This window comes from Cinclus cinclus, chromosome 5, assembly GCF_963662255.1.
Source record: "Cinclus cinclus chromosome 5, bCinCin1.1, whole genome shotgun sequence".
NCBI lineage: Eukaryota > Metazoa > Chordata > Aves > Passeriformes > Cinclidae > Cinclus > Cinclus cinclus.
Genome location: NC_085050.1, coordinates 22,521,584 through 22,542,798, shown reverse-complemented (window position 1 = coordinate 22,542,798; position 21,215 = coordinate 22,521,584). Strand labels below are relative to the sequence as shown.

At 35.6% G+C, this 21,215-nt stretch overlaps 1 protein-coding gene across 2 annotated transcripts in view; it reads right to left on the bottom strand.

Moving 5' to 3' along the window:
• KLHL5 (kelch like family member 5) overlaps window positions 1-21,215 on the bottom strand; it is a 34,321-nt gene that overhangs the window by 6,618 nt on the left and 6,488 nt on the right. For both annotated transcript variants that reach the window (XM_062493456.1, XM_062493457.1), the window contains 6 exons: window positions 15,740-15,876; window positions 14,766-14,962; window positions 7,112-7,324; window positions 2,209-2,395; window positions 1,088-1,312; window positions 628-790 (listed from right to left, as the gene is read on the bottom strand). In XM_062493456.1, coding sequence (XP_062349440.1) covers window positions 628-790; window positions 1,088-1,312; window positions 2,209-2,395; window positions 7,112-7,324; window positions 14,766-14,962; window positions 15,740-15,876 — 1,122 coding nt within the window. The remainder of the gene's footprint in view (window positions 1-627; window positions 791-1,087; window positions 1,313-2,208; window positions 2,396-7,111; window positions 7,325-14,765; window positions 14,963-15,739; window positions 15,877-21,215) is intronic.

Sequence of the window (21,215 nt, the reverse complement as noted above, 5' to 3'; positions counted from 1 at the left end):
GGCACAGTGAAACTAAGCTATTTAAGAGTGAAGAGAGAGACTGAATTTGTTAATTTAGCTTGAATTGCTAACTTAGCTTGGTTAATCATTGGTTAACCTTGGTATATTTAGTGCTGATACCATAAGTGCATTCATCAGCAGTAGCTCCAAATCTTCATTTCCTTAGCATCAAAAAACCACACTGTTTGTGGTTCTGTGATTGTGAAAGTATTGAAGGCAATCAGACTTACAGGGCTGAACTGGTTATAAACAGAAATTAGGCCCAGCTGCACCCAGCCCTGGTCTCTGGGGACCAGCTGGAATGCAATGGGGGATTATTTTCTGCCAAATTTCACACTCTAATGAAGCAGGTTCTTGGTATAAGAAAGATCTTGCCATACTGGAACAAGTCCAGCTGATGGCCACCAGGATGATGAGGGCACTAGAACACTTGACATACAGCTGTAATGCTGTGGAAAGGCTTGCTTGACTCAGCACGGTATCTTTTCTGTGATTGAAAAAATTTGGCTTTTAACGCTACTAACTGGTATCTATCAAGAGAAATTATTAATAGCCATTCAGGATGGTCCTTTAATTACATTAAAATAATCAGATTTTAAATTTGAAAACAGAAATTCCTTCACATACTTTCCATTTAATATTGCTACACCAACGGTGCTCCTGGGAGTTGACATACTAGCTACGAAGTTCCACTGACGAGCCTGTGGATCCCATCTTTCTACTGTATTCAGGTAGCTCCAGCCATCATGTCCTCCTACAGCATACATGGGACCTTCCAATACAGCTACTCCTAAAATACAGATATGAGAAACAATTGCTTCTGGATAAGAGGACTGAAGATCAGAATTTATTAGTGACAGTTCAGTGTGCATCACAAAACTTGAAAATAAACAAATTCCTTTTGGTAGCTGATGCTATCAAATACAATCTTCAATATAATCTGAAGGAGAAAGGACATTGAATAAGCAGATAGCATTAAAACAAAATTTCCACCCCCCAAACTTTATTTCTGATTTTTTTTGGAACAATCCTAAAACAGGTAACCTTTAAAAAAATACGCAGTCAGCCTTTACAGAATTGTACATACCAAGACCATGACGATGAGTGGACATCGGTGGCATTACACTCCAAGTTTTTGATCTCGGGTTGTAGCACTCCACAGTATTCAATGTTTTCAGTCCATCTCTGCCACCAACAACAAACAGTTTATCATCTAAGACTGCAACTCCGAACTGTAATCTTCGTCCATTCATGTTTGCAACTGGAGTCCATGTGTTGGTACGAAGTTCATATTTTTCAATGCTTGTAGCTCCTGAATGACAATACATGCAAGTTATATACAGAGAAAAAAAGAAGTTCTGAAGTATCAGGATAGTTTTTATTTTAGCGATATGCTGATCCCACAAGACACCATGATATCCTGCTCTATATTCTTAAGTCTGTGTTGGAAAAAAATACTCCTTTTTGACTTCCTCAGCAATTACCTGCACCATTACAAAGGACAACTTTCTTGGTGCGTTTCAAGATAAAAAACAGCATTTTGTAACTGCTTTGCAGAATCAAGCCTTTAGAAATAGAAATATCAGGAATATAAACAATCATGTGGAATGTAATCATACATTGAAATCAACTCTTTGGTAGTATTAGACCAAAAAGCTGGTGATATGTGACATGAACTACTGAGAAACAGCTTTAAAACAACAACTTAAAGAAAACACTTTCTCTGCTGTAACTTTCCTAACTTACCAGATCCCTTTCAATTACCATTTAAAAGTATGGAACTTTTTCTGAAACAAATAAGCCATGTAGCTGTGACAGAACTATTTAACAATTAGAAATTTTTTTTTTGCTTTTTTTTAAAGCATGTGCAGGTCACATTTGTGACCTTTAGTCCTTTTCTTCCTTTTCCAAATTACTGCCTCCTCAAGTAAATAAAGATTAGTTTGTATTCAATTAAACACAATTCACTACTCAGAAATCAGGTATTCCTATGGCAATTTCCAATCAGAACTCTAGATTCCAGAATACATACAGTATTCTCAAAGATACATAGGCCTTTTAAACCTAATAAACAGTATAGATGTTTCATGTTCTGTACTGCTGAATCCTTGAATTTTAGATTTAACAGGTTGTAAAAAAATCTATCAAACATTTCTTTAAAAAAGAAACAAAACTAGTTCATCAGCTAAACATTACATAAGCCAATACCTTTTGTTGCATCCATTCCTCCAACTGCAAACAAAACACCCACTGTAGATTTTCTAGGTTTGGTGCGAGGGCTTTGCAACATAGGTCGTCTCTCTGGTAACAGATGGTACTTCATTGCTTCCATAATGAGTTTTTGACACTCAATGTCATCCCTAAAGAGTGCATTGTTCTCCATATCTGCCAGAAACTGTGAAAAGAAAGAAAATCAAACAAGCTGTATCTATAAACCACATGAAGAATAAAACCATGATTACCAAGATAGTATTTTATACATACACTTAAAATCTCTGATTTAAAATCTCTGTATTTTCAAACAGGTCAGGTAAAAAAAGACTGGGGTAAAAATAAATTTCTAACAAACAGGACATTCACATTTTGAGTGAAACCATCAAATAAATAAATAAATACTTTAAGAGGCAGGCCATCTGATCTTAACGGATGATTCAAGCTTAATGGTCCAAAGGAAGGAAATAAAATCTCCTTGAGTTCCAGTGCTGTGTAGGAATGTTCAAGCAAATGGAAACAGGTTCTGGGTGTGTCAGTTCAGCCTCATGCTTTTATTCCCAATGCAGACGTCTATAAAAGTCCTTTCAGCATACACTGTATATTTTAATATATATTCTATTCCTCACCCTGCCAGTGACTAAGATCACAGTGTATCACTTAATAAAAGCCTTTGTTAAAATTTTTGTATCAAGCTTGCAGCAAATTTGGCAGCTTTTAAATCCTAAATGTGAATTTTAAAAAATTCAACAGAAGACTACAAACAGAAGTTTTTAAGTTCAAAGATTCTGGAGTGGTTTGTACTCCATATTTATCAAACTGCAGGAAAAAAAAGTTATTAGGTTGAGAGTCACATTCGAATTATTAGAAGTCTGGAAACTGGTATTTTTCTGAGCTGCACAACATGGCATGAATAACAGAGAAAAAAGAAATTAACAGCCCCACTGGGATTTAGACATTGTCAGAAAAAGAGAGGGAAAAAAAGGCCTCTGAAAAGCCAAAATCCAAACACTCAGTGAATATCAGACATGCAAGTTCACAAACCAGAATGAGATGTCATTATTGAGCTGTTGACAGCTAACCACTAACAGGTACAAAACTGCTGTGACATCAGTCCTCAGAAGTACTAAAGGAACTTGCTGTGAAATAGATGTGCACAATATGGTGTGAATATACCCGGCTTAAAGCTGCCTTAGGGCTGCAAAGTGGCAACTGTGATAACCATGGCTCCAGAAGAGATACAGGTAAGTACAGATGGCTAAACCTGAACTCCTAAGTATCAAGCAAAATAACACAAAATATGACAGAAAACATAATTAAACATCACGGAGAGAATAAAAACCCATTTCAAAGCCCTTCATCAGTGATTTCCAGAAAACTGAGGCTTTTGCAGCATTTATCTAAGTGGCTAAAGTTCTCACTATTTAAAATAGCAATTTCAAAATTAGTAGAGGGAACTTAATGTCATTCTTGACTTTCATACCTTATATTGTTTCTTCTTTTGACCCAAAGGACCATTTGTATCACTTCACAGGGACACTTCATGATTATAAAATAATGAACTAAAAGCTGTCTTTTAACTACCAATGTGCAATGCTATAGAATTGCACAGATTTTAAAAATACATTAAAAAGTAATCAATTAATTGCTGTTCTCCTAAACCAGACACTGTCACAGCTGCATGCATGAATACTAAGGCTGGTATACAACATGACCAATTCAGACTCTGAATATATTTTTCTGATGGACAAGCAGCATATAATATTTAAAGCAACACTAGGTGTGAATGTGAGTTCTGCAACAAGATGCAACCTACATTTTCTACAGTTTCTAACCCACTCAACCTGAAAAGAATTTATCACAGCACAGAATCACAGTCTCTGAAAGCAACTCTATTTCATTTAAAAAGAAATGCAACCTAGTCTGCAAGCTCTTGAAACTAAAACTATACTATAATTAGTGTATATATGTATAATTAGTGTGTGTTATGATACTGAAATTATTCCTCACTCAAAGAAGTTAGAATGGGCTTATTAAAAGTTTTTTATTTACAAGTTTTTTATTTACATAGGTCCTTGTATGAAAAGCATTTCTTACAGCATTTACAAATTATGTGATTGTGTGAAATCATAGTAACTGCAAATTTGACAAGGACAAAGGTAGTGCAGACACTCCAGTACTAAGAATATCTGTCTAAAAGGAATCTGAGACATCTTGCAATTCAGTAATTGCTAGATCATCTTTTTCATTATTTATCAGAGAGGTAATATTTGCAACCTTACAGCTTAAGAGGCTGACAAATACACATCTTTAGGAAAAAGAAATGTACAACTATTTAGGAACACTGCTTGCATTAGCCAGAGAGATGTCAGAATGCTGTTTACAAAGAGATGCATAAAACCAAACAATAAAACTAACAATTATTTACAACTGTTTTGCTTCCAGTGCTAGTTTCAAAGTATCTCCTGAAGACTTTTTTAAGCATATCTGCATCTCTGCTTGCTATGGTTTTTGTTTCAGCAAGGTGTTCAATTTTCTAAAAAGTTATTAATTATATTTGCTGTCAGATAGCCTAATGTCACATGATCATGAAGAAAAACATGATTCTGAAAACTAAGACTGTTTTGGGCACTTCAAAGAAATTTACTCATCTAATAAATGTTTTGATATTAAAATCAAAGCTCTAACAATTTAATTTGTTAAAGAAAGTAATAAATAAAAAAGTAACAGAAGAATCTTGTTTTATAAATATAAGTACATATTTGGAGAGTAAATGAAAAATTAAAGATAAAATAATAAGTAAAATATAATTTTGCTTTTTATTTAATCTTGCTATTTTCCTAGGCAGTTACTGAGTGGGCATAATTTAATTTCAGTACATATTTCTGGGATAAATTTTGTGCTTTCAGTTTCTACAGATGTTTCAATTACAGCCAATTAAGTACAAGGAATATAGCACATGTTACTTAGTTATCAATTAATTAAATGTTCAACAAAAGAATTATTTCCTCCTTGTCAATTGCCTTACACTGAATTATGTTTCTAAAAAAAAGTAAATTACAAAGTCAAGGCCACAGCTGAGAAAATCCTGCTTTTGAATATATAATAATCAGTATGAAAATAAGTACTAAAAGGCTTGGTAGAGAATCTTACTATCCAGAAAGAGGACACCAGATTAGAAGTAATACATAGAATGTAGTGCGCGTGATTTATCACTACGAATTAACTGGACTCCATTTTTCTTGTGTTAATAAATTATTCAGGTTTCATAAAAATCCTATTTTCTTAATTGAACAGAGAATTCTCACTTAACAAACTGAAAATTATAAAGCAAAATCCTTTGACTATATAGTAAGTATTAAATATTACTGAAGAAGGTCCAGCAAGGAAAGAGAAGAACAGAAAAAACAAATAAAAACAATCATACCTAGTTTACAAACTTGTTTTCAGGTAGTGAATGACAAAATCTCAAAATAAGCAGAGTTGGAAAGGACCCACAAGGATCATAGACTCCAACTCCCAGCACCCCACAGGACATCCCCAAGGGTCACACCACGTGCCAGAGAGTGTTGTCCAAATACTTTGGAACTCTGTCAGGCTTGGTGCTGTGACCACTTCCCTGGGGAGCTGTTCCAGTGCCCAGCCACCCTCTGGGTGAAGAACGTTTTTCTAATACCCAACCTAAATTTGCACTGAAACAACTTCACACCATTCCTTCAGGTCCTGTCTATGGACATCACAATGAAGAGATCAGTGTCTGCCCCTCCTCCTCTTTCCCTCACAAGGAAGTTGTAGCTGCAGTGAGGTCTCTCCTCAAGTCTCCTCCAGGCTCAACACACCAAGTGCCCTCAGCCACTCCTCATATGACTTCCCCTCAAGGCCCTTCACTATCTTTGTTGCCCTCCTTTGGACACTCTCTAACAGCTTTAGATCCTTCTGACACTGCGATGCACAAAACTGCACACAGAATTCAAGATGAGGCTGCCCCAGTGCAGAGCAGAGCAGAGCAGGACAATCTCCTCCCTTGCCCAGCTGGCCATGCTGTCCCTAATGTCCCCCAGGACAGGGTTGGCCCTCCTGGCTGCCAGGGCACTGCTGGCTCTTGTTCAACTTGTGAGGGACCAGGACCCCCAGGTCCCTTTGCATGGCACTGCTTTCCAGCATCTCATTCCCCAGTCTGTCTGTACATCCAGGGTTACTCCATGCTATTTGCAGAGTCTGGCACTTTTTCTTATTAAACTCTGTACAGTTGGTGATTGCCCAGTCCTCTCATCTGTTGAGGTCTCTCTGCAGGGCCTCCCTGCCTTCGAGGGAATTAGTATGAGACTAACAAAAGTAGTCATTCCTATGGAACTAGGAAAACTGCAATTCACAACTATTTAAACAAACTGAGCCCAAAGCTTCCTCAACATTTTCTGTTGATGTCCAATAAGTAGAAAAAGTATTGACTGGGGAGAACAAGTAGTACCCAGTGGTGGCCTATTGACAGTTAATAGAAGAAAAATCACTCCAAACAATTAATTCAAATTGCATTTCCTAGCTATTTTGACATGAGGAAAATATAAAGAGACAAATAAACTGCACAAGTTACATACAGAAGAAATTTTAAAAAGGCACAGCTTCTAGTGACTAGGATATCCTTGATAAGTATTTTTATAGGCAAGAAAATAATCTTTTTATAGAAGCTTCCCCCATTCTTGTGTCCTAGGATCAGAATGTGCTGTAGCTCACAAAGAGACACAAACTATAATGCTTATACAACATGCTAAGTTCTTACATGCAGTGCTAAGAACCCAGACCACTATAAATTTTATGATTAGTCACTATCAATATATTTATGCTGCAGACAATATGCCCACTGTAACCATGGTATAAACCAGAGAGGAACTGAACAATTTACTTGTGGAGCAAGCAGAGGCAGTCTAATGTAAGCCAGGAGTTTACTGAGATCTTTCCTTCTCTGTTCCAAATCATGTCGAACCCAGGTAAGTAGTGCATTCAGTATCGTTTCTTCATTAGGAATATTCATGTCATCGCTTGCTAAAAGCTTAGCAATTTCAGTGGCTGGCAATAACAGAAATTCCTGATTTCTAATGACTTCCATGAAGTTTTCCTGAAAAAGAAAAGTATTTTAATAGAGGCAACATCATACTTTAAAGACATTTTGTGGAACACTTGCCATATCCTCCCCTCTTTTCCCTCCCTTCACATCATCTCTCAGCTGTCCCACTGGAGTCCTGACTCAGGAGGAAGACCAAAGAAGTTAATGTACTGAATTATTTTCATCCCTGATCATTTCCCCAACTCAGTCATTCAATCTCACAGACAGATGTGCTAAAACAACTGAGGGAAGTGTACAGACAGAAATGAGCTATAGGTTGTGGGTATTACTATCTTGGCACTGCAAACTGAAGAAATACTTTCTGAAGTACAGATAAAAAGATGCAGTTTATTCCTATTGTCAAGTAAAGAGCATAACACACTACAACAACTGGGCACATGTAACTGTTTTCATTACTGCTAGATGAAAATGTGGCAGTAAATTTTCAGAGGAAATAAACAACACTAACAATTTTATTGTTGATTTAAAATTGATTATTTTATTTATTTTTATTTATTTTGCTATTTTGTAGGTTTTATACAATTGATCTGATTTGACTGGGGAGGAAAACATACAAAGAATCCACAATATTACACACGCCTTACTACACTAACAATATTTATTCTGACAGGATTCAATCTTCTTTCATCCTGTCGTTTTCAGCAACAAATCCTTACTTCAAAATAAGAAATTCATAATATGTAGCACATCCTACGCTGATATCTGATTACTTCATAATATGAGGACTTCTGTAAGGATTCTGATCAGTTTAGGCTGAAATAGCAGAAGTATGTAGAAACACAATCAGCACCATGAACTTACTGTGAAAAACCTGAATGTAACAGAAGTGGGTGATGTTATGTCTATCCTCTCACCCCATATATCTTTACAAGGCAGCAAAGCAAAGCAACACAAAAGCAGAAAAGTAAAATCACAACATATTCTTGTATTTGGTAGCTTGAACTCCAGCTAAATTCACACTCAAAACTGAGAGTAACTTCATGATGATAACAATGTTACAGTCAATTTATCAAATGCACTGTGGATTGCTAGATAGCCAGCTAACGGGATGCTGGTTTTGGTCTGCCACCACGTGCACGTCTAAAACACCTGGAGAACAAAATGTGTTAGATCCACAAACACTGAAGTATAACTGGGCCTAATATGAACATTAGCTTTACTTAGTGCCTTGTTTAATGATTTAGAAAGAAAGAATTGCATGCTAATAAAAAACCTATAGATTAGAAGCACATGATGGAAAAAAATAGGATTTTTAGGTCCAAAAAGGGGACAAACAAGAAGAAGCAAGAGGTGCACTGCAAAACAGGTCTGAATTTTGTATTTAAAATGGTAACAAAAATGACAGTACAGTTTGGCTTTATATACACAATGGACAACATGACAACAAAACGAAAAAGTTAATACTTCTTTTTTATTGCTTGGTCAAATGCTTTCAAAGCTATACCTCAGTACTCCAAAGACCCTGAGTATTAAAAAAATAAAAAAGCTGAGCTAAGAGGAAAAAAATAATTAGGTAAACAGTCCATCTTACATGATAGCCAGATGTATATAAGATGGCTACAAGATACATAAGGGTAATAATCAAAGTTACTCCACTCCATGGATAACTCTAGAAACCAGGAAAATAACTGAAAATGTTACCAGAGTACATAATTCTACTTGTGGATAAAATTCAGAGAGAAAACTTTTCCATTTGATTTCTGAAAATATTTAATATCTCTAATCCTTTCCTACAACCAAGATCCAATTGTTTATACATAAAAAGTACTTCCAAGTGAAAGCTGTAGTAGATTAGAAGGGAGATATACTTGTCTTTTTCTCTTTACTTCATTTAACTATTTGTATTACAAAATAAAAGTTAAAATGAATAAATATATGAATTAATAACAGTGAAAGGACTATACCAATATTCAGAAGCACCACACATGCATTGCTATTTATTTCACTCTAATTTTAAATGCCTGGCAGTAAAATTGAATCTGAGAAGTGATCAAAATTATTTCCACAGTTTAAACATGCAGTTCACAGGAATTTATATTCCACTGAGTTCATTATTTTCTACTGGCTGCTTTTTTGTTGGTTCTTTTTCCTAGAATATGCAAGCTGGAGCTGTGCTTTTAGTTTTGCTGAATAAACAGGCAGTGAGCTCTGACAAAGAGAAACACCAACACTTGCTACCTTAAACTTTCCAAATTGTCTATCCAGGTAACAGGAAGAGGAAAGCACTTGCATGAAAAGTTCTTTTGTCTCTGGAGGCAACAACAAGCTGATCTTGCTTAAGTCAGTCAGGGATGCTCTTTGGAAAGCTTTTTTCCAGCTGGATTTCATCACTTCAACAGCTGTTAAATGTAAAAAGCCTGATTTTCCTTCTTTTTGCTTGCAGACCATTGCTTTCTGATGGAAGCAAGTTCAATTTCCTCTTGCTCCCTTTCTATTTTTTAAAGCAGACTCCTTTTGAGCAGAGTATCAAAGAACTCCACTGGGAATACAGACACTCTGTCCTATGTCTGGGCTTTTTTATAATCAGAATCTGAAAATTCCTCTTCCTTTACAGACAGAGATTCTGAAGAAAAAAAAAAAAAGAAGGAGCCAGTATATCTCCTAGCATTCTTAACCTCCTCATTAGCCTTTTCTTTCCTTCTTCTTATGGAAACTCTCTGTGGAAGAAAAGGATATTTCAGAGAACAAACCATCTGCAGTTTTAATCCCTTGCTTTCTGGTCCTGAAAGTAAACAGAATTTCCCAACCCCAAAACTAGCTCCTCAAAGAGCTTGGAAACTTTATCAAATAAGTAGCCTGAGGCTTATGTATTGACTAAGACAGGGATATGCAGTCGTCATGCTCAATTCTGTGTACTGCTCATTCACATCATAACCCCAAATTCATTCTTCAGCATCTTCAGCAATACTAATACTCTTAACCACACTACCTCTTGCCTTGGACTTAATATAGTGCAAAAAAATTATTAGCAGCACTTAAAAAATAAGATGTTAGGATGTGTATTTCTAAATGATACTTAATCCCTACAGTGGGATGCACTGAGGTGGTTAGTCTCCCTGCACACTGTGTCAGAAGGATGAAAATCCTGGAGAGCATCACACACCTGCAGGTAGAGAGGGACTGAGGCTGCTGTAACCCTGGGGCTCTGTTTCAACTCTGAACTTGGGCAATCAAAAAGCAAGAGGTGTTTGACTCACAGGATCTGAATGAGAGCAAACAGGAAATGTAATTCTGTCTGCTGACTTCTTCAGTCCACTGGTCAACAAAGTATGAATTCATAAAGAACTGAGCTATCTGGCTTCCTGGCAAACTATTAATAGTCAAACAGCTGTCAGATACCACCTACTTTACTTTTAGTCAGATCTGACAGATATGTTAAAAAAATCAACCAATCTAATACTTGCACTACGTGCAGGGTTTGTTTAGGAGTACAGCTATTATAGCTTGACTCCTCATTGCACCGTTTCTGGATTCCAAAACAGGAATTCAGTCTTGACAGGGCAGTACTGATCTATTGTGCTAGGCAGGACTGAGGGAACTTGAAAGACAAAAATATCTTGGGTTTTCGCAGGTGAAAAGAGAGTGAATGAGTATTTTCTAAGCCAGTTGATTACTGAGCAGGATATTTTGGACTGCAATTTCAGGTGCAAGAATGTAAAATCCTTGTTTTAGGCGCTACCACAATCTTTGTTTCTGGCCCTTCGTGGACAAAAAGCATTTAAATTTCTTCTCTCTTCATGGTCCCCAATACCGAAAGAAAAAGCTGTCCTGGCTGTTGCAAGAAAAAAAAAAAAAAAGACAAATTTTCCCTCTTTAATTCTTTCTTCCAAATCATAACTCCATGATTTTTTGTTGCCCAGTATTGCCTTACAGGAGAGAGCATGTCAAAGTGTGCCACAGCTCTTCTGCAAAACTGCCTAGTTTCTGTGCTTGGGCCCAATCTATTACTCCGTTCTTTTAAGTTTTTCTTTTTATACATCCATTGGCTTGCTCAGAAATCACACGAATTCCAAAATTAACTTTGTCTGAATCTTGTAGTACTATCATTGCTCATGTGCTTTCTGAAGACTTCTGATGAGCTTTAAGCATGCATAGCTGTAACAAAATGATTACACAGGGAGTAACTCAGGCACTATCACACACAAAGTTTCAAATGTCTGCTCTTTCTTTTTTAGTTGCAAATCAGAAAGTTAAAATCTGTCTACTGAAGGAGCTACTGACACCCAAGAACATCTCACTAGTCACTCCAGGTATTTAATATTCTGGAAAGAGCACATGCTAGCTTTTCCTCATCTCAAAGTATTAACTTCCCTTCTGTTTACTTTTTTGTGGAAAAGGAACTATTGGTTTTCATTCAAGGTACACTATCAACGGTTTCAAACAAACAAGATGTAAAAGTGTTTGTTCTGACTTTGAAGACAGCAATAAAAATGTGCAGAAGAATTTACAAATTCACTAAAGCAAACAGATACAAGACTGGTTTGTCTAACAAAATTCCTAAATTTATAATTGAATGCCCCAAATACTATATATGAACCACAGCAAAACAGGATAACCTTTGTTCAAAAGACACTTCTACCCAGACACATTTCATGATTCTAACAACTCTCTTTTAGAACTGTGATGTGTAAAAATCAGAGTTGCTCTTAATACAGCATTAAATCCACTACTAATTAGTTCATTTCATGTTTCACTTCATGTATTTATGAGAAATTTTTAAGCTTAAGTTTGTAATACAAATAATCAACCAGTTTTGATAAACTGTTCCCCTCTGTCAAAGCAACTTATCAATTGTCAACACAGTAAGCAATAAAGTAATGCAATACTTCAGTCCTTTTAGTATAATATACATCTGTAATATGAAGAAATGCAGAATTCAAATCCTTCTTATTAATTTTTCTATTGTTGATGCTTTCCAATGACTAATGTACTTTACTCAGACAGAAGAGCCCTATTAACGGAGGCAGACCTAATGGGATAACTCACTGATTCATCCTCCCATTTAAACAAATGTTCACCTGATTTTCAAGTATTAATGTAAAAAGGTATTTTAATGAAGCAGGAAAGATGACTACAAACTTATTACGTGTCAAAAAAACCTTTAAAACAGAGAAGTTGTTTTACTTGTAAAAATATTAAATGGCAATCAGGGTTTTTTTCTGACAAAGAAAGACTCATAGAAAATAACATGTAAATTTAAATTTAAGTATTTTATACTATTTACTACCTTTTACTACAAGTATTTTCAAAGAATCAACAACATAAACTGTATTCAGTGTAATCCTACACTGTTCTATGCAGCCCAATGCAGCATAGAAAACATTCCCTGTTTTAACAGAGAATTTTGCCAGCTACTACAGGTGCACTTAACCCTTACACTAATACTTCTTAATGGAAGGAGCATCAAGTACCTAGCACGTACTAGTGTCGAACATTTTCTTTTTTCAAACAGCTTTTAAACAAATGAAATTACTTGGGGATTTATTTATTTTAAATGAAGATTCAATTGGACTATACATTTCTATGAGGTTACCATAGCAACATTCATTTCAAAATAACAAAGCTGCTTCTCTATTATTCATTATTACTAAAATTAAATTTAATGTCTCTGTTGGAACTAAACAACATTAAAAGAGGCCTTGAGAAAAATCCATCTAGCACAACTAATTAGCTTAGAAAATGGCTTTTTAAAATCCATCTCATTTGAATTTCATTCACATCAAAGCCTTAAAAGTAACAATTTTGCCACTGAAGTAAACAACAGCCAGAACTATTTTCCTCTGGTCTGAACAAAAGAAAGATAGGTGCTACAAAAGAACAGCTTTTAGAAAGTTCACAGCCCCTATCTGCCCTAAGTCATGAATTGCCAGTCAGAATACTAGGACTGGAATGCAAACATTCCCCTTTAAGGATGCATTAGTCTAATAATTCTTACTACTCTGATCTTGGCAGTTCACTTACAAAGGACATGACAATAGCCCAGACCAAATTACATGCTTATTCTGAAAAAGAACAAGTAGGTCAAAAGAGGGAGTTTCTCTTTTCACACATTTTTTCCTATCACTGGTCTCACTCCACATAAATTCTGATACTCATCAAAGGGATAAGCCACATTTACTTTACTGTTTCATTGCCCATTCTACCTAACTGCAGTTGCCTTATTTTTTTTTGTGCAATAATGAAGACCAAGGATAGAAACCTGTAAGCTACAATCTGCACGTTATTTATTGATCTGCCTCAGTAAATTTTGTGTTCATGATATTCAATATGTGAGAGATCCATTCACTATATAAGAACATTGTCTTGTATACAAAACAAAAACCAAAACAACTCTCTTAAGCTGCTATTCATACTAAACTAAATTAATTTAAACCAAGAAGAACTAATTTTTTTTTACGGTTTTAACCAGCAAAACCTAAGGCAGCAAGAGGAAGAGCCACGGATTTCTAATACTAATTAGAAGACATAAATTACAACTCTTAGATCTAAGCCAGTATCTTAATGGCAAGGTAATGCCATGACACACAAGCAAATTAAGTACTATCTTCATTCCAACATCTCTTATGCAGTATCTACATGCCCTCATTCAGATCCCAAGAGCTTACTTAGGCAAAATTTCATCAACAAGTGAGCAAAATGCCTCACAAAATTACAAAGAGCAGATACATTGACTTGCTTCAGAGATAGTTCTCCTGCCTTCTTCTGATAACGTTATTAAAATACACTTGCGAGGAGAAAAAAAAGAATATTTTGTATTAAAATAAAAGCATGACTGTTAAACAGATGAAGTTAACTTAAGTTGGTAGGTCTCAATTTCTGTAAGTTAGTTAAAAAATATAATTAGCAAATTTGTATTTAGCCACATATTACCAAGCCTAAGATTAAATTCTTTGATGCCTGACATGCCACTGATAAATTATTAAGGATAATGCAGAATCTATACTGCTGAATGCCCATATAGAAACTCCAAGTATAATTTAGAACCTGATTACTCCAGTTCATTACAATAAAGGAACTCTACACTTCCATTTAGTAATGTGTAATTTTGGAATAGGTGATGGCAGCTTGCCCACTGTGAAGTCTGCAGCTTTTGACTGCCACAAAGAAGAACAAGCTTTTGAAGTATTTTATTAAATGCATACCCCACAATCCCATTTCTGTTACAGGGAACCATTAATGCTTGTGTATGTCCTTCCAACTCTAAACCAGCAGCTTTGCAGTTATTTTGTCCTTTTTTATCATGGGACCATATGAGCATTCTTGTTTGAAAACGATCAAGGCTTTCTAGGGGGAAAAACATTAGTACTATATTTAGGAAAACATACTGTATTTTGAAGGCTTTCTGGGGGAAAAACATTAGTACTATATTTAGGAAAACATTCTGTATTTCCCTCACTAATTAAAGCAGATGATACTTTATGTAACAACATACCATAGTGTAATTGTGAGCCACCTTGTGCAAGTCAGTGCAACCCTGTGCATCAGCAAAAGATCGGATTCCAAGGCAATTGGAGGGGTGAAGCTGCTTCATTAGGAATTTACAGCATGCTTCTACAACCTGAGAGAGCTGAAGAAGGCAAGCTGTAGACAACAGGCACTCAATGTTATCTTCTTTTAATTCAAGGCGACCTAGGAACATCAAAAAGAAAATCACATTCATTTTCTCTTATAATCTTACAAATTCCCTAAAACTCCAAGGCAACAGAATTATTTACAGATTATATGACAGAATAGAAGTCTTAGTAAACATTACCCTCAGCATTAGATAACTAGCAGTTTTCAAAATCAGTATCTCTAATGATGTAAAGAAAGGAAATCCTAATGACATTCCTTTTTTTTCTCAGTCATGATACATTTAATAGATTCACATAATTTGCTAACTAACTGAATGTATCATTATCAGAGAAACTTTATCCCATCAGGTTCTCTCAGGTAACAACAGTGAGACCTAATTGCTGTCTACAGTTTTCTCACCAGGGAAGGGGAGGGGCAGGCACTGATCTCTTCTCTCTGCTGACTGGTGACAGCACCCGAGGGAATGGCCTGAAGCTGTGTCAGAGGGTTAGGTTGGACATTAGGAAAAGATTCTTCCCTCAGAGGGTGGCTGGGCACTGGAACAGGCTCCCCAGGAAAGTGGGTCACAGCACCAATCTTGACAGAGTTCAAGAAGCACTTGGAAAACACTCCGGGACACATGGTGTGATTGTTGGGGTGTTCTGAGCAGGGTCGAGAGTTAGACTTTGAGAATCCTTGTAGGTTGCTTCCAGCTCAGGATATATTCTATGATTTATTTTTATTTATTTATAAGTAGTTAAATAATGTGAATAATTTGAAATCTAGTAACGGAATACAATGCTTACATGAGGACAATTCATTAGATTAAATTCCCATTTCCACTTCAATTACCTGTATATGCATATTGAACCAGAGCCCACAATGCCTTTGGCTCCACACCTTCCATCTTGATTTCTTCCTGTCTTGCTTCCCTTACATCATTCGTGAACATTGCTGCAAAGTAGTCCGAAACAGAGGAGAGAACCAATCTGAGTATGACATGCAGGAGGAAAGGAGAGAAACGGAGAAGAAAAAACCCTTAGTCAACCTGATGTTTTGTTAATTTATGATTCATTACTTTGCCCTTTGAAGAAACACTGTAGTGAGAAAAACATTTAAAAACTGACAAAGTGCTCCATGTTCTAGTTTCTCTCTATAAATAATGAAGTACAGATGCTAAAACTACATTTGCTACTGATCTAAACTAAGTACCCTTTCAAAGCTCAATGACCTTCAACGGCCAACACAGACATAAGCCCCCCAAATCCACAAAAATTTGAAATGGAATATAAATATACATTATTAAATAAAAATAAAATTGAATTGACTTTCATTTATATTATGTTAGATACGTTTTTAAATGTGAAAGAATGTCTTACCAGTGCTTTTCAAAGTGCTTTAAAATGCTTTTACTCTTGGTTCAAAAATATACATCCAATTACTAATACTGGTAACAAAACTTGTCACAGTAAATGTAGAGATGATACAGAGTAATCTCTTTCATGGGTATGTATTTAGCCTTTTTTAACAATCCTGACTATTTTATGTTACTGTGCAAGTAAACATGTTAGTGCATAATGGGCATTTCTTTGGATTACTGAGAATAAAACAGTCAATGCAAATAATAATGCCACACTGCAAAATGTGGAAAAATTTTGATGTCTCAGTATGTGTTCAGAGACTGGGATAAAACAGAAAATTATATGAGGCAGGAATATGAAACCTACCATAACTATTCAGGAGGAATAAGAGACCTCCTGGAATGGCCTCATGGCTTGGACCAATTTTTATGCTGTAGCCTTGCCCAAAGGGAATTATATATAAACCACGTAGTATATGTAGTGATCTATACAAACAGCAAGCCCAAGAACACAGCTTAGTGCAAATAATTAAACAGTCCATATACATACATTCAATTAATCTAATACTTCAGGAAGTTTATGCTGTGCTGAATCATAACTGGTGTGTTAAAATGACAGAGGTCAGGAACCACAAAACAGAACAAAACTAATTGAAAAGGTGAGCACCGGTGCTTAGGGGAGGATTTACAGGTACATATACAAAGTAATGAAATACAAGGAGCTGTCTCTTAGTTAATTAACTGCAAAGTAATAAAATTTTGACTAATTAATTTCATAATACATTTTTCTTGCAAATATTCTGATCATTGACCATTTGGTCAGGATTATAGGCTTACAGAAAAAAAGGGTAATCCTTATTTTCTAGCTGCTGAGGCAACAGAGTAGAGTTATGAGTGCATGGGAAAAAGATTAATTGTATTTTAACACTTTGTATGATTGAAGTTTTGTCAAAAGAAGCGAAGTTCTGTTCTTTTAAAGAAAAATGAAATTCTGTTATTGAAATATGAGATTTATTCTGTGGCTAAGAAAAAACAGAACTTTCTGCCAAGGTAGAACCCAGGCATCACTTCTAGGCATTTTAACCTCAGGTTTAATGAAATCTATATTTAAATGAAAATAATGCCTCCCAGAGATCTATAGAAATGGAGTAAATTAAAGAGTACATTCATGTAAGTATCAAGTCAGAATTTCTGCAACTGCTTTTGATGCTAGAATGAGATGATAAAATCAGATTTCTGTGTACAAAATGGGGGTTCTTACTGGAAGAGAAAGTGGTTGGAATAACCCAAGTATCTCTGCAGGTCCAATTCAGAATTTAAAAAGGCAAAACAAACAACTTAATGTATTCACATCTGGCAGTTCTGACTTAGAACTTCTACACAGAACAGAGCTTGAAAAAGATAGGTCTTCCGCAATGGGAAACAGAACTTAATACTTAGTCATATCACAATTTGAGGGTTGTTTTTTTCTTTTTTTTTCTTCCCGCAGTAGCACAACTGGACTACACAGCTGCAGTATTATTTTGAACACTGGACTGTACATATTTTAGCAACAACTCCTGAAGAAATGCCAAATAATAACATGAGGGTCCCAATGTCTTCCATCAGAAAATTTCTCCCTGCAATTTCCAGACTCAAGAGTCCTCCAAAGGAAATTAACAGAAATGTAATCTATTTACTATTTTTGCAAATGTGTTTAGATATATGAGGAGGTATATATGCTTCACTTTCCAGACAGTGACTTGCATATGCTGACAGAGGATGTGAAGTCCAGAAGTAGTTTAATATAGGTAATTTGAAAAAGGACAAATTATACTGTGAGCAGTTTTGTAATAATTTCACAATGAAAAGCCTTAGAAGAGGTATCTACACTTTTCTCTTAATTCAACTAATTTAGGGAAAAAAAAGTTCTTTCAAAGAAAGAAATGGGATTAAAATATACAGTGGCAATGCATCAAGGTGACACTGAGCTAAAATTAAAAAAAACAAAGGCAGACTTTCAGCCAACTGGCCTTTTCTCGTCCTATCTTTTTCGCACTAGACAATAAAAATGCATTACTGCTATACACATGTGATTTGATATTAACTATTATGTCACTAAATACTGACAAAATCTAGGTGCTTCAAGACATTTTGCTATTCTACAGGAGGCTCCGAGGCTACTGATGTCTTTAACTTCAGTGGCTTGTATTGATGCAAAATCAGAAGCATCTACCATGACAGCTTGTCTTATTTTGAAGAGTTTTCTACTGGGAGCCAGTAAAATATGTGGTACACTTTAAAACCTATACTTGTTGGAACTGCCACAAGCTGCATCATCTAGATGGTTTTCTAGGTCACCAAAGCAATTGCTATGTAAAATGTAGACAGCTGCCAAACGGGGCAATTTACAGGTTTAGTATCTCCAAACCTGTCTCACCTGACAGAATGAAGTGAAGCTGCTTAAGATCTGAAAGATAAAAGGGACTCTTCCAAGACAGCTCCTTGTTTGTGACTGTGTAACAGCTGAAAACTATCCTTGGAAACTCACTATCAGTATTCACTGAAGTTGTAGGGTGATACAGAAGAGTTCAAGCTCTTTCAAACAAGCTTCCAAAACCCCAGAGTACACAAGGGTCCATTTCCTTCTTTTCTTAAGCCCCATGTCTTTCACATTTCCATCTTTCAGTGTCCACAGAAAGACAGACAATGGCTCTGCCCAGTCTGCTGATTAAAGGATGTGGAGCAGCTGTAAATGCCCTCTGGACAGGAATTTACACGTATTTCCCCTTTCTTACAAGAATGTTCTAATCAGTGGGTTATTATCAAACAAAATAAGCTTTTATTATGGATATAGCAGTTAGCTGAATGTAATAAATATGAACATAATGAATGGCAGACATCTGAAATTGCAGTGGACACAAACACCTGCTACAAAAAATATAAGTAAATTAATTAAATCAAAGCATCCAAAATTTCTTAATGGAACTGCAAGATGAAGGGGTGGGAATATAATAAATTTTTTGCTAGTGGAGAATGGTTCCCTCTTCTTACTTGCTTCTTGACCTTGCAAATAGGTTTTCAGCTATAATTTTAGCACAGAAAAAGAAGGTAAACTCTTTCGGAACAATAGAGAATGCCATAATCAGAAAAATCATGACTATGTGTGATACTTTTGTTTGTAGTAGACTCATAGCTTGAATTCTTTGAATAGATACAAAACCTCTCTGAATTTAACAGTATTACCTGTACTTATTACCAAGGCAGACACCAAACTCTTGTCTCTTTTCTCTAAAAACATATATCATGCACCTCACAACTCTCAATAAAAGTAGAAACTGATAATTTAAAAAGTACAGGAATTATTAAAAATACCAGGTTTAAAACAGAAAATCTGAATAGTTCTCTCTATATATGAGTGTGATTATTATTAATAATGAAAAATGTTTTTTCTTACCAGCTCTATGTGACCACATACTATGAAAAACTCATATCTTTCTTATGAAAAAACAATGGGAAAAAAAGCTTTCCAGTGTAAGTGTAAGAACTTTCTATTTTCTTACTCATCTTAGAGTGCCAAGCCATTAACCTAAGATCTATTTAATATTTAATATTCTGCTGCTTATTGAGTCTAAAGACAAAATAATCACTGATGTTCTGAAATGCCTTGACTGATCCAGTCAATACTAAAGAAGTCAGAATTTGTATGGAGGCAGGAAAAAATACTACAGAAGTTTTTTTTCTTATAACACTGGCTACTACAAGTACATAAAGGCAGTCATCTTCTTGAATTTCTATAAACTTCAAATGAAATTTAAGATTTACATATTTATCTTTCCCGCTATGCAAAAATTATGTTTTCAGTGAGATACTTCAGATCTACTGAGATTAAGATTGTAGTTATTGCTATGTTTCTCTGTGAAAACAAAACAGAACTTACTATGCAAAAGGCAAAGTTTCTTTGTAAGTTGCTCCAACATTATAAAGTGAAAAAAGAACAATCATAAACCTCCCACCTCCTGCTACAAGCACAATGTGTGCTTCTTTGGCTTTAACTTTCATGCATGTTTAACACACAATGTACCAACGACAGCAAGATGTTTCTCCTCAGAAGAGAAGTACAGAGCAAACAGGTAGTAGCATATGCCTCATGCACTACAGAAACAGATAGAGTAACTGAAACTGGAGAAGTGAAGTCAGTTCCCTAAATAAATGAGAAACAAGTGTGAACCACATTAAAGGACTATTTATTCTGTTTTATGTTGTTTATTTGTTTATTTCCTGGCAAAGAGACTCTTCCAGTCCTTATAAGATATTCACAGCTGTCCTCTGCATTTTTTCTACACATTTTTAACGATTACATAAACCACAGTCCAAACATATATTGCAAAGGGGTTACCTTGGCTCCATAAGGAAGTAAAATTATTTCCTTTTTATAATCACTATTTTTTCCTGTTTACACTACTCTGAAGTTTTTTGACCCCAAATTACTTGAGCATGTGCCCACTAGGGGTGTGTGTATCCCCTGTTTTCATTTGGCTCATTCTCTTCACACGGACAATGCAGTTTAATAACTAATTTGAACATTTCATAAAACAAAGTGTCTGAGAGCAACAGCAAGCTATTGTTTAAAAGCCTCCCTGATTCTCAAGTCAGTTCCCATCCCCATGCTGTCATACCCTCATCTGAGTCAGCACAAATCTGGATAACATCCGAATAAAAGCAGAAATCTGGCTCTTTAAGGAAAGTACCAATTCCAAACTAGCAATGTCTTCCCATCTTTTTATTATTATTACAGCAGTGAGCTGTAGTTTCACTGTGGGAGTAGGAATGAGCAATTGAAAACCAGAATGCTATTTCTGTTGTAGACCTCAACATAGGAAGCCACAGCTTAATTATACCTAGGTTCCTATTCAAACTACAAATTCTGTGCATTAAACACAGTAATGTGCTTCAGTGACACATGCCTGTGTTTTGCAATCTTTGGTA